Source organism: Magnolia sinica, chromosome 8 (genome assembly GCF_029962835.1).
Source record: "Magnolia sinica isolate HGM2019 chromosome 8, MsV1, whole genome shotgun sequence".
Taxonomy (NCBI): Eukaryota; Viridiplantae; Streptophyta; class Magnoliopsida; order Magnoliales; family Magnoliaceae; genus Magnolia; species Magnolia sinica.
This window is the reverse complement of record NC_080580.1, coordinates 21696294-21710289: the sequence shown is the minus strand read 5'-3', so window position 1 is coordinate 21710289 and position 13996 is coordinate 21696294. Positions and strand designations below refer to the sequence as shown.

At 40.3% G+C, this 13996-nt stretch overlaps 1 protein-coding gene across 1 annotated transcript; it reads right to left on the bottom strand.

Moving 5' to 3' along the window:
• Positions 1–3141: 3141 nt before the first annotated feature.
• Positions 3142–11135, bottom strand: LOC131253069 (chalcone--flavanone isomerase-like). The gene is made up of 4 exons (XM_058253896.1): positions 10916–11135; positions 10671–10829; positions 5303–5526; positions 3142–3580 (listed from the first exon to the last, which is right to left on the bottom strand). Exons 1-4 carry the CDS (start codon positions 11019–11021, stop codon positions 3386–3388), a joined length of 684 nt encoding a protein of 227 aa, XP_058109879.1. The 5' UTR covers positions 11022–11135; the 3' UTR covers positions 3142–3385.
• Positions 11136–13996: the final 2861 nt, after the last annotated feature.

Genomic DNA, 13996 nt, shown 5'->3' with positions numbered 1-13996 from the left:
TATGTTGTGCATGAACCATGATGAGATCACTCATTGGGCTGACCAGCTGACGTTATATTAATGGAAAAACCATAGAGATTTAGTGGACGACAAAACAGTTGCTCAAGCTTTATGGGAAAAAGGTGAATCAGTGGACAATTCACAAGGGCACTGGCCCTATCTTAGTGAAGATGAGCTGAATATATTAAATCACTAGCATATCTATTTTAAACTTACGTTATTTCTTTAATTATATTTTTTTAACAAATTTTAAGTTGAGTAGCCGAAAATTATGAATAGTTAAAATATTTGTTAGTAAATGATTTAATAAAACCCCAAATGGATGGATTGTGTTACCATGCTTAAATTTTGTGAATGTTATAAATATGTGAAATGAATGCATATAAATTATCTTGGTGACGGATATATGTGTGTATGATTGGAATGATTGAATGATTGATATCTTGCTATATGTTTATGATTGTGAATCTAGTGTACATTTTAACTAAGCCTCTGGAAACAGTATGAATATATGACTTGAGTACACTCTATGTACGAGTCACGTGACATAACTCGGATATGAGGATGCACACTCTCTATCCAAATTTCACAGCGAGACGGAGGAGTTGCATCCCATCTATGTCATATATGTGATGATGACATATGTTGACAAAACTCACTTAGCAAGACGCTAGATCTGTCACATGAGAGGCTGGTGCACATAGGATACAAAAAGGTCCACGTGATGGAGAAAAGTGAAGGGACTTCCTCAACTTAAATTCTGTAGCGACACTATGTGCATAGGTTGCAATATGGCAAGGGACGTAGGCTTCGTTTCAAAGAGTATGAATTCACAACATCAAAGGCAATAGAACTCATCCACTCATATGTGTTTGGGAGAGTGAAACATCCATCAATTAATGGATGCCATTACCTTAACCTTCATCAATGACTTCTCAACGTACATTTCAATACAGGATCTTTAAAATTAAGCAATTTGGAGCCCATTCCTTTCCAAGTAAAGCAGCTCAAAGCACAAGAGGCAGATTTCTTCTTAGAAATGGACAGAAAGATGCAAGAAAGATTGGTACCTCATCAATGGCCCAATAAGACCATAACTTAGGTACACCCCATTCTCTCAAGGCATGGCAATGGGCAAAGCAGCCTGTTAGACTTGAGGAACACAACTCAGCTTTGGAGTGAGTTTATAACTACTAGCTTGGTCTATATATCGGGCTTAGGCCTAGCAGGCACGGCCTAAACAATTTTCGAGGTAGGCTTGGGCTTAAGTCATTTTAGCCCGACCAAATTGGCCTAGCCCGACCTGACCTGACCCAACTTCATATGTGCATGTATTATTTCCCATGCATCTTGAATGTAGATTATTGGTTTCATTGTTATAAATGTCTATATCATTGTGCATGTGGGCGTATTAGGTAAGGTTGGGTTAGGTATGGTAAACCCCAAGCCCAATCAATTTTTGGGCTTGGTCTTGTGCCTATTATGCTAGGCCCATGTCCAGCTTGGACCAAGCTCGTGCAATGGGTCTTAAATGTTAGCTGGTCCGGTCCGAGCCTGGTTCAGCCCATTACCACTCCTACTAGCAACTATAGAGAGAAAAAGAAGAGGAAGATTAAGATCTAGCTAGGATAGCATCCTAGCAACATTCAAGTATGATTTTTGCATAGAGGACGATGATACAACCATCTTTAACAATTGTGGAATATCTTCAAAGAATTATAATCCTCAAAATCTATAGAGTACAACAAAAGAGTATATATAACAGCACGTATATTATGACTCCACGATGAACAAAACATGGCCAATGGTTCAACGATCATGCCTTAGAAAAAATAGCTGCAAGTCTTTATTTTTGTTTGAGATTTTAAGGCAACAATGGTTTGTCTTTGGATAGTGGCTATATAAACAAATGATAAACATTTGTGTTCTATATTAAGTGCAGATTAAATACCAATTTTCATAAATGTTTTACATCTATACAAATATTTAATTTCTACAAAACAGCCAATCCAAATCCCTTTTTGCTTAATAACCCACTCAATGTTGGAAATTTGTTTCAAATTTATAGTATGCCATAAATATGTCATGTTGTAAATTAATATGTCTACATGTGTTTTTGGAATATGTTTCGTGCCATAGATGGATCCTCCATAAAATCGCATAGGTGTATCTAAAATAAACTATTATCCATGTATTGTCCATAAAATAAAAACATGTTTCCACCATAAAATATATATAGACGTATCCATTATTATTCATGTGTAATAATTGTTCAATCTTGTTACTTTCCAGCAAAGTCGCTACAAGGTGACTTTACTTTAGTATTCATTTTCAAGGACATGCACATGACTTTTGCTAGATTAGAAGCATGCAGGAAAAGCGGCTAAATTAAGATCCCCTCTCTCTCTCTGTCCAACCCTTGTCCTGCAAAAGTTCATTTCCTCTTAGAAACTATAGTCCACCAAATCTTAAAAATTTATAGTGTGTATAATATATTTTCTCTTTCTTGGTTAAGAATCTACATCTCCAGTAGACTTTTTCATCATCTCCTTGCATGTTTTTATGTGGTGAAGAAGACTATCGTAGTTACCCATTGAGAGTAATTCCACTAGTGGAAATTTTAAAATTGGCATATTTCTTCAGTTTACATAGGTATGACTCTCCCCTCCGGTTTTGGTGTCGCCACTGGTTTGTTGCTTCTAACATTAGATGTATACGTCCCAAAAATCTCTTAGCCAGGACCATCTTAACATTTCAATTTATACCTATGGAGAGACGATTAAAAAGAGAAATAGAACAATGATCAGCATTCCACCACCAAAGTTCCCAAGATTGGTCACTGGATGTTCCAAACTGACAGACTTTTGGGGCATGGTACATCCACCCTATGATGTAAAATAAAATGAGCTAGGCTAATGAAGATGGACCCCACTTGTTCAGAACCACATGCGCTGTCCAGAGATGTGGGTCCCGCCGTAAAAACAATGGGAGAGATTTTGATGAGCCCTGGCTCAGTCCATTCAACACCCTATTTCACCAGGCCCACCATGAAAACGAAACAATAATCGAGCTGGCCCACTTCATGGTGCTCTCAGCCCGAAGATGGACAAATCATGCACGTGTGCGCCACATTGACATATGTGGGATGAATCATCTATTCAATATGTCGGAGCGCGAGTCAGCCGCATAAAAGCAAGCCTGATACAAAGTAGATATTGACCCATCTTGGCAACATTAAACGAAAACGAAAACTATAATCCACAACATTGATTACCACAATCCATAATTATGATTAACAGTCCAAAATCACTTATTCAAACTAACAAAAACAAAGGCTTATTTCATATAAATTCTTCATAAAACTCCTCAGCTTTTCACCTTCTTACTATCCTTCCTTTTGGGCCTCTACAGGATCGAATTCCTTCAGAAGTTCAGATACCCGTGTCGCCAAACACTGTTTGGCTTCCGGAGAAACACCATGTTGGCCGATGATGGATTCAATAACTGCTTCCATCAGCTGTCTGTTCTCTATAACTGCATTGCCTTGTTCTGGTACGGAACTATCTTTGGAGAATCCAATCTACATTGAGAACATAACATGTACGAACATTTTAAGACCCCTGACTTAAACCTTTTGGGCCGAAAATATGTTAAAAATGAGATGCACCTGGCCCACTTGAGTGAAAACCACATTGAGCATGCCTTAAGACCCATGGATTGGACCCGTGATTCATTATTTGGATGATTGGTGTGGCCCAAGTACGACTCAGCCGCGATGAGCTTGGATTTATTTCCTTATCTCATGGGCTGGATGTCCCAGCCCAGCTGACCCATTGGCCACCCTAGTGACAGATGATCACATATAATCTAGGGCTGAAAGTTGGGCAGGTTCAACCCGACCGACCCGACATTGGCTTGGGCTTGGTTGGGATGTATCAGGTTTGGTCTCGAGCTTGCGCTATACAAACACCAACTCGATAAAACTTGGGTCGGGTTCAGGTTAAGGTCTCGAGTTGCCTGACCCTACCCGAACCTGGTCAATATATAAGTTATATATACATTATAATTGAGTGTGGATCGTCTGTGTTGAAGGCACGTGAAATTCTAGTGCCGTCGTGTCTCATTGGTCCACGTCATTTCTAATGACTCAATCTAACAAGATACGCCGGACTTCTCTCTCCCAAATAGATTGCGACTTTTAAAGGAGTAGTTGTCCTATATTTTAACTTGTTTGTTTAGAAAAAATGAAGTTCTTTACAATAAATAACTACGTATATAATTAATAAAATCTTAGGTACAAAAAATAAGACATATATTGAAATATAATAAATTAATGTAATAACGAAAATATTAGCATATATCCACCTAACCAACTCAACCGAGTCCGCTTGGGTTGGGCTTGGGTTCAGAATTCCTAACCTGAGGTTGGGTTGGGTTAGAGTTGAGGTATAGGAATTTTGGGTTGGGCTAGGGTTGAGCACCAACCCGGCCCAACCCAACCAACTTTCAACCCTAATATAATCACTTTACGTAAACCCCATCTTTCCTGTTAATGCATCAGGAGTCTATGAGATCCGAGCTGTGGAAAGGGTGGGCCATGCCATCAAGATTGTCTTCGGTGAAATTCGAAAACCAGGCCAATGGACTTGTTACCAAAGCCGTACTTGTATGTTTGCTCAGACCATTGGCCGATTACTGACTTTGATGGTATGGAAGTGGGATCAGTGGGTCAGCCTTTCTTCTTCTTCTTCTTCTTTTTTTTTTTTTTTTTTTTTTTTTTTAACGGCCCAACCAACGTTTTGAACGGTTCAGATGTCCTAAACAAGCAGTACCTGATCGGAAAGAAGGGCCACAACGAAATTCAGGCCATTCCCAAACTCAGGTAGGCCATAATTCCAGTTTTAAGCTTCATTGTACAGTTCTCCATGTTGTGTGTCCCATCCGAGTTTTGGATGGGGATGATTCTTGGTCTGTGCAGTGAACATGAGCACGTGCATCAGATTCACGGTTTGGATTCCACATGCACATCACAGGTGGACCCCACACAGCTCAAACGCATATGATCCTAGAAAAGGACATCTAAAACAGAATCAGATATCCATCCACGTGTCAGGGAAACATCCATCCATCTAATAGGCAGAATCCTCCCATCTGTGCCACGCTGGGCAAATGATCATACATGACAACGTGTATGATAGGCCAGGCATCATCATCATCGAACGATCTCACGTGTGATGTGATGCGTCCAAGCGTTTTTTAAATAGAACCAAGAAAATGGACGGTTGATATCTCTTTTACTTACCGTTAGAGATCCAGACCGAGAGAGCGTGAATAGAATGGAAGCGCCTGGCGGGAACGTTTGGTCGTGGAACGCCTCTTTGAACTTTTCAACGGCTATGGCCTCAGCATCTGTGAATGATCCAACGGCTTTCCAGATGGCCACGCAGTTCTCTGCCACCTTCTCCGAGTATTGTTGACCGGTCAACGGCAAGATCATGGTCACTCTCGTGAATTTCTCGAAGGGACCTAACATTGAAGAAAATGAATGTTATCCAGGAAAGAATGCATGAATCTATCCATTAGGCCGTCCGATCAGTAAGATTTTTTTTACGATATGATATCAACCATGGGGCCCATCGAATGAACGGTTCAAGTTATAGATATAAGAGTAGAAGTTTACAAAGCCCACATGTGTGTCCCCTTGCCAAAGACTATTTTTGTAGTTTAAGTTACATATTTTTATATATTATATTATTATGTGTATTAAATTCCAGGCGAGTTGAATGTTTGAATCAATCCGAACCAGTTATGAGGTTGGGCTGATAAACGGATTGGATCATCCAAACAGGATCTTCCATCTAATGGTATCCTCCATCCATATAAGTTCTATATATGAACTGATTGGATGATTGAAATAGGACCTCGGATGGATATGATATTACATTTAAACTAACTACGTATGTCGACAAGTGTCTTGAAACCATTACTATGATGGTGGTCCACTTAATGATTGGATTGGGCAATGAGATGGACCACACCACTGTTTTCTTGTGGTGTGGTCCATCTGAGATTTGGATCTACCTCATTTTTTGGAATGAACACAGAAATGATATGGAAAAACGGATGGATGGTGTGGATATCTAACACATACATCAAGGTGGGCCTAATGGTTACGGATTCACCCACTAAGATGTTTCAACGGTCCAAACTGGACACGGCTTCCGTAGATCCATGACTGCGAGGCAAACCGTAATGTATGTGTCACATATTCATGCCGTCCATCTGCTTCCCATCTTTTTTAGGATATGAGCCCTACAATGCAATATATCTAAATCTCAGGTGGACCACACCATGATTGAACATTTAAAATCTCTCGTGGGCTACAAGAGTTTTGGATCAAACTCATATGTGTTTTCCCTTCACCCAGATCTGCGTGACCTTATCAAGAGTTTGGATAGCTAATAAACATTTCGATGGGGCCCAGGAAGTTTTTAATGGTGAGCGTTCATTCACCACTGTTTCTGTAGTGTGGTCTACCTGAGATTTGGATCTGCAGCATACTTGGGCTCATCTCCTACGGATGGACGGCGTGGATACATGATCCGTATATCAAGGTAGGTTGGCTCTACAGTCAGGAAATCCACCCAAGCCGCCAAAGCCGCTTATATTGACAGACAGAAACATAAAATATAAAGATCGGAGTATTTTAAGGGGCGCGGATCCTTGACTGTAAGGTTCACCGCGATGTATTTTCCTTAATCCGCGTGGTCCATCCGCTTTGGTGGTTCATTTTAGGTATGGTCCATAAATGAAAAAAGATCCAAATCTCCAGTCGACTACACACCACATGAAATAATAGTGATTGAATATCCAACATTAAAAGCTTCCAAAATTCTTGTTTCTAATCCAACCGGTTGATAAGGTCACAAAGACATGGATGAAGGGACCACCCTAATATCAGCTTGAACCAAAATGTTTATAGCCGACAATTCGATTTTAATGGCCAATCACCCCTGTTTCCTGTGTTGTGTTCCATATGAGATTTGGATCCTCTTCAATTTTAGGATCATGCCCTAAGATGAGCTTTCGAAATGGATGCATGGCGTGGATGTAAGTCACATATATCACGGTGGGCCTGCAGTCAGAGATCCGCCCACAGGATCCATAGAAGCCGCACTGAACCTATTTATGGGAGCGGATTGTCTGTGATCGGGGAACAGAGATATAAGTCTATGCGGGGTCATAGAGATGTACCTGAGAGATGTACCTGACAAATTCACTCGGTACATATGTTCTGAGAGACCACGATGAGACTTAATTCTAAAATTCAGCCAAATTCAAAAGTCAAATGGATCACACCAACAAAACAGCAGAAATAACAACGTCGAAACCTTTCCTGAGCTGGCTATGATGTTTGTATGCCATTCAAATCGTCATAAATTATTACCAACCTATTACAAAATTTCTGTCGTGTTCAATCCCTACTGTTTCATGTAGCATGGCTCACATGAGTTTCGGATCTACCTATTTTTATAATCCCGTTCTATTGTAGTTTTTCAAAATAAATGGACAAGGTAAATTTGTAACTGACATCTTTATGGGCCCCAGGCATGGATATATTTCTGTGCCCAGGGTCACAGGCAATCCGCTCCGCTGTTTATTAGGGCAAGCCAAGTGCGTACTAAATAAACTCTATGGGCAACCATGATTTATATATTTTATCCACTCTGTCCATCCATATTACCAAATAATTTTATGACTTGATCCCAAAAATAAACCATATCTAAAGCTCAAGTGGACCACACCATGGGAAATAGTGTGAATTGAATGTCCACCATTGAAAAATTCTTGAGGGCCATAGAAGTTTTGGATCAAGATGGTATTTGTGAGTTCCCTTCATCCATGTATGTTTGATCTTAAGAACGGGTTGGATGAGAAATAATCATTTCAGGAAGGTTTCAATCTTGGAAATTAGTGAGTCCGGCGAATAGGATTAGGTTAGTGTTCAACCCTAGCCCAACGTAAGCTTTCTATACTTAAAAATAATAATAATAATAATAATAATAATAAATAAATAAAATAAAAAATCTTTTGTCAGCTTGTTAGTACACCCCACCGTCAGTTCACGCATCACTGTTAGCCACCTCCACTAGTGGTTGGGTGGGTGTGGATGCATGCTAATATATTCGTTATTACATTAATCTATTATATTTTCAATACACATCTTATTTATTTGTACATATGATTTATTAATTATAGATCAGGACCGTTTATCACGCGGGCTCAACACTAACATCTCGCATCTAGAAAATAGGTGGACCCACGTACAGGAGACCACACATGCACCATGTAAGCATGTGGCTAACCTGACAACTAGACTTGCATGATTTTTTGAGATATGGGAGATTCCTAGAAAAGCCAACCGGATGAACGGCCAGGGTCCATCACAATACGTTTTTGGTACATGTTAGACGCTTCTGATTGCATGGAAGGGTAGGGGAATGTTGAACCCGTAACATACACGCAGAGAGTGATCAATGGTTCGCCATTGTGGAGAGTTATTTGATACTCTGGCAGACTGTGATGGTTCATGCGCATGTATCCATAGATCGTAGGTATGGCCTTACGAAACTTAAATTCTTAAACCGTCCAACACTCAGGACCTACATTTGGAGTATTCAAATATCAAATTTATAGGACAATCACAACCGTTGATGAATGGTCAGTTTTTGTTAAATTCAGACCGTTTAATATTACTCAATTTTACCGTCTATTAGATATCCACCGTCGGCCAGTTACGGCATCAGTTGAATGTAACTATGAATTGGCCACAAGTTGGACGGTTTGATTAACACGTATTCGACCGCAGGGGCACCCAGCGCGAGTGTGGACCGATCACATGATGGAAGTGGATTAGGTGCGGCCCCTGCTTTACCGAGATGGTACGTCTCTTGCCGCGGGGCCTACATTGATGTGTTTATTATATATCCACACCGTCTATCCGTTTCCCCAATTCATCTTATGGCATGAGCCCAGAAATGGAAAAGATTCAAATCTCACGTGGATCATGCTATAGGAAACAGTGGAGATTGACCATTAAAACTTCTAATGGACCACAAAATTTTTGGATCATGCTGATTTTTGTTCCTTTGCCTTCATCTATGTTTACATGACCTTATCAACAGGTTGGATGGAAAATAAAGGTCAAGGAAACATTATGGTGGCCCTAAGAATTTTTAAATGGTGGAGTGTTTAAGACCACTATTTCCTATAGTATGGTCCACCTGAGATTTGGATCTGCTTCATTTTTTGGTTCATGCACTGAAATGATCAGGAAAATTGGATGTACGGCGTTGATATAGAATACATACATCAAGGTGAGTCCAACATTAAGGGCCGCACCATTTTGGGTGAGGCTGGGGCCGCATTCAGTCTATCAGCCAGTTCAAGTGGGCCCATGATACAGTGATCCAAAACGTTGAAATGATGGGACTCTCACTGGACAGTCCGTTGACAAAAAATCCTAAAGACTGAAATATCATATGTATAAAATATATGCCCTTTCATTCGTTGAACGGGGACCGTCAATGTATTCCTTTCGTGACCGCTTCTCGTTTGGCCGACTACTGCAAAGTTCCAGATTTTCTCAACCGGGAGGTTTTTTGTGCATGGACCACACCTACAGTGGATCCCATGACATGAGCAGTTTATATCACTGATCAGTAGGCCCCACTTGTAGAAACTGAAAGCCCTAACGAATCAGCAAGGTATAAGTGTGCCATACATCTGGGTCAATCATCAACTGGTGCCCATCAGTTATATATCGCTGATGGACCGTCCTTCCTTTCTCAAATAGGAATTATTTGATCCTCGACCCGTGGCTCCTCGAGCGCCGAGTTGTACGAACGGTTTAAAGTCACATGGCCCAAAGGGATCTATTTATTATATTCATATTGCTTATTCATTTTTCGAAATCATTTTATAATATTATACAAAAAAATAATCATATATAAAAAACAACCGAACCACAGCAGCGGGAATAATAATTTTCACCTTTAAAAAATTTGTAAGGCCCGCCGTAACATTTATTTTCCATCAAATCCGTTTGTACCGGGAGGAAAAGGAAAATAAATTTCACGTTGATCCAAAACTTCTATTACCTCAAATGAGATTTTAGTAGTAGATATTCAATCCCCACTCCTTTTTGTAGTGTGGTCTATTTGTTAGATAGATCTGTCTTACTTTTCGTCTCAGGCTTTACAACGTTCTCTCCAAATGGATGGGCGGTTTGGATATAACACATAACTCGTGATGGGACCCACATAACTTGCTGACGTCAATTCACCAGCTATATAGCTGGTCTGTGTTACACGAGCCAATCCGCTTCCGATCCAGATCTACAATCTAAGGTTCGTTAGAATACATGATGATCCGTCCATCAAATGAGCCACACATGCATGTTGAATTTCAACTGTTCGTCGATTTGTTTTGACCGTCCATTCGTTCCGCGCATGAGTGGCCCACCTAGCGATCGAATCAGCATGATAATCAACGCCGATATCACAAACAAGTGCCCAATGAGGCGAGTTCGCAAATAGCACATCCTGTGGGGCCCACCTGCTACAAAAGAAAACAGCTAACATGTGGTCCCCACATTTAATAAGGCTTACCTGTCACGATATCCCTAAAGAATTCGAGGGAATCCGTTAGCTCCTGGGCCGTCTTCCCCTTCCACTTAACGGCGAGTAACGGAACGGCGTCATCCTCCAGGTAAACGCCGATGGCGGTGACCTTAATGAACTTGCCTTGGATCTCCACTCCCCTGCAACCTGCGCACGATACCAAAGCCGGCGTCGTATGTGAGGTGCCTGTTACGGATAGACGCTAAAATAAGCGGGGGTGCGAAGTATCAGACCTGCGCCGCCGAGGAAGAGGGTCTTGGAAGAACCGGGGGGTTTCACCGTTGGGGGAAAGACGACGCTTTCGATTTGTACGGGCGCGAGAATCGGCGACGAACCCATTACGATCAGACGCAACGGAGACGGATATGGCCGAATTTATCGAATACGAGAAATTGAAAATGATTACCGAGATGGGATTCGTGAAGAGATGACAGTGGGGAGGGGGTTTATATGCTACGAAGATCCCTTCGTTTCATGATAAATAAATAAATAAAATGGCATTGACATAGGCTTATCTGTTGCCACCATTTTTCGCTAGAATTACTAAACGAGGACTTTAGATTTCAAAATGCATTTGTTCTATAGCAGATTAAGTGCGCTCCTTGCCGTGAGGCCCACATTAAAGTATATATTATATGTCCACGCGGTCCATCCGTTTTTTCAGATTATTTTAGTACATGATCTCAAAAATAAAACAGATCCAAATCTCAGGTGGACCATACCATTGGTAACAGTGGTAATTGACCATTAAAACTTCTTTTGGGCCACAAAAGTTTTGGGTCAAGATGATATTTGGTTTTATCACTTCATCCAGGATTTTTATTTTTTTTTTCCTTCTTACCTTATCAACAGGTTGGATGGAAAATAAACTATGTAAATATTACGGTGTGCCCTGCGATGTTTTTAATGGTGGAGCGTTGAATCAACACTGTTTTATATAGTCTACGTTAGATTTGGATCTTCTTCGTTTTTTTTTCCCCAGTACTAAAATGATCTGAAAAAACGGATGGACGGCGTGGATTTAGAATATATGCATCAAGGTGGGCCCCATGGTAAGGGATGCATCGTATTGGGTGCGGCTGGGCGCCCCTTATTCGCTCCCCATATGCTCTGACGGTTAACACGCGGCAGGTTAGTGCCTAAATCCAACCCTCAGGATGGTGGGGCCCACTGTAGATTGGGTACAGAGCTTATGTTTTTAAAAGTCAGATTGAATATGTGATTTTCATACCTGCTAATGGATCGGTTGTTGGAGTTCCTACCGTTGACAATACATACATGCAAAGCAATGTCTGGTTTTTATAGAACGTGGCCCATGTGACGACTTGCATGGGATGCGTGGTCTATAACCTTGGATGAGATAAATAAGAGATCCAACCATTCATCAGGTTATGAACACTTTGAACATGCCGTGGAACGAAAATAATATTGGATCACTGATTAAACAGCCCAAATTAGTACGAGAGAAATGGGGTTGTTAGATAAAAAGATAAAAAGTCCAATGGTCCATATTTAAATAATACGTACTGTTATGTCTTTCTATGGGACATTCCATATTCTATTAAATGAAGGTACGTTCCTTACTCTCAGCCATTGGTTAAAATGACTACCCTCAACAACCCGGGTCGTCCTGTGTTGTACTGCTCAACCGATACAATTTTTTTTTCTTTTCTGTTTTTCGTTAGCTTGGTAGTACATCCGACTGTCACTTCACACTTCTCGGTTAGCCACCCCCACAAGGTATCCATACCAAGACCTCAGTGTCGAAACAGGGTATCTTTCACTCAGTCTACCACTCGGGCTATGGATCAAGGTGTAGCTCAACCAATATGACTTATGGGGCACAATAGGCTGTAATATCTAGGTTTAATTTGTGTTAATGTATGCCATGTGTATAAATTTTGGTGATCTCTACCTCCAAATTTTAGTGATCACGATGGTTCTTAACAAATTGACTTAAGTGTGTATATATATATATATATATATATATATATATATATATATATATATATATATATATATATATATATATGGGAAATGGTACTATACGGTCGAGCATATGCAAGGCTATTGTAAGGTCGAGTCGTATCTTCTCGTCTGCCGTTCGGATAACATATTTGAAAATATACCATGTAAATGCCCAGTGTAATCAAGTTGCTAAACAGACAAAACTGGCAGAACCGGCTGTAACCAATTGAAAAGAGTTGTGTATGACTCTATCATCCGCTTTACTTTTGCCAGCATCTAAGTTCCTAGGCTACGAGCCCAAAAACGAAGTAGATCCAAAGCTCAACAATAGAAAGCGATGGAAATTGATTGCTAGCATTGAAAACTTCTCAGTGGCGTAGAAGTTTTCGATCAAGATGATATTTGTTTTCTCCATTCATCCAGGTTTGTTTGACCTTATGAACAAGTTGGATTGTGAACAAAAATCATGGTATGCCTTAGGAAGGTTTCAATGGGGCATGTCATTGCCCCCACTACTCTACATGGTGTGGTCCACGTGAGTTTTGGATCTATCTAATTTTTGGACTCATGCTGGAAAATAATCTTGCCAAATGGATGGACGGTGTAGACAATACAATTGTGGATTAACAGAACTTGGTAACAAAACACACTACTGACGTCGGTGAAGTGTCTCTCACATTGTGCAATCGACTTCCAAGAAGAAGCTGCATAAATTAGGGGATGTATAATTTTTTTATTATATTTTCTTGAAGCTTTGTGTGTGAGATCTAATCTAACCATTATATGCATAATCCCATGTTAGGCCCTTTACCAAATGATTAGGATGTGTTTTGATTCAAATGGGTCACACAAACAAAAAATTGTTGGCATAAACATCCACGCTTGATTTTTACAGGCCCACCGTAATAATTATATGAAATTTACTCCAATCATTAGATTCCACATAAATCTTATACCTAGTTCCAAAACTCATGTCCATCTACGATTCAGGTGGGCTACAGGCATAGAAATAGTATAGAGTGGAAGCATGGTCATATATACTTTCCAACCGTGTAGTCCATTTGAATCACGGATGAAGTTGATTTTTAGGCGGGAGGCTTAAGTTGAGGTGATTCACCTGATAGTTGGGGTGGATTTTACATAAATAATATGTGGGTCCCACTTGAAGAACTCCAGTGAGGTTGCCGCTTGCATATCTACTGTAAACTCCTCTAGACTTTCAATGTTGGTTCCCCACCGTGTAGATTTTCAATATTCAGTCTTCCTCTTTGCATATGTTACACTGATTTACATTTATCTAGACCAACCAAATTGTGGGTCTCATTTTTAATTTATCATATACAAAA

What these genes read in the sequence shown, in the direction of transcription:
- LOC131253069 (XM_058253896.1), bottom strand. Translation starts at nt 11,021, where the DNA reads ATGGGTTCGTCGCCGATTCTCGCGCCCGTACAAATCGAAAGCGTCGTC. An exon ending in CCTCTTCCTCGGCGGCGCAG is followed by an intron (nt 10,830 to 10,915) that starts GTCTGATACTTC and finishes TATCGTGCGCAG; the next exon opens with GTTGCAGGGGAGTGGAGATC. An exon ending in CTTTAGGGATATCGTGACAG is followed by an intron (nt 5,527 to 10,670) that starts GTAAGCCTTATT and finishes CTTCAATGTTAG; the next exon opens with GTCCCTTCGAGAAATTCACG.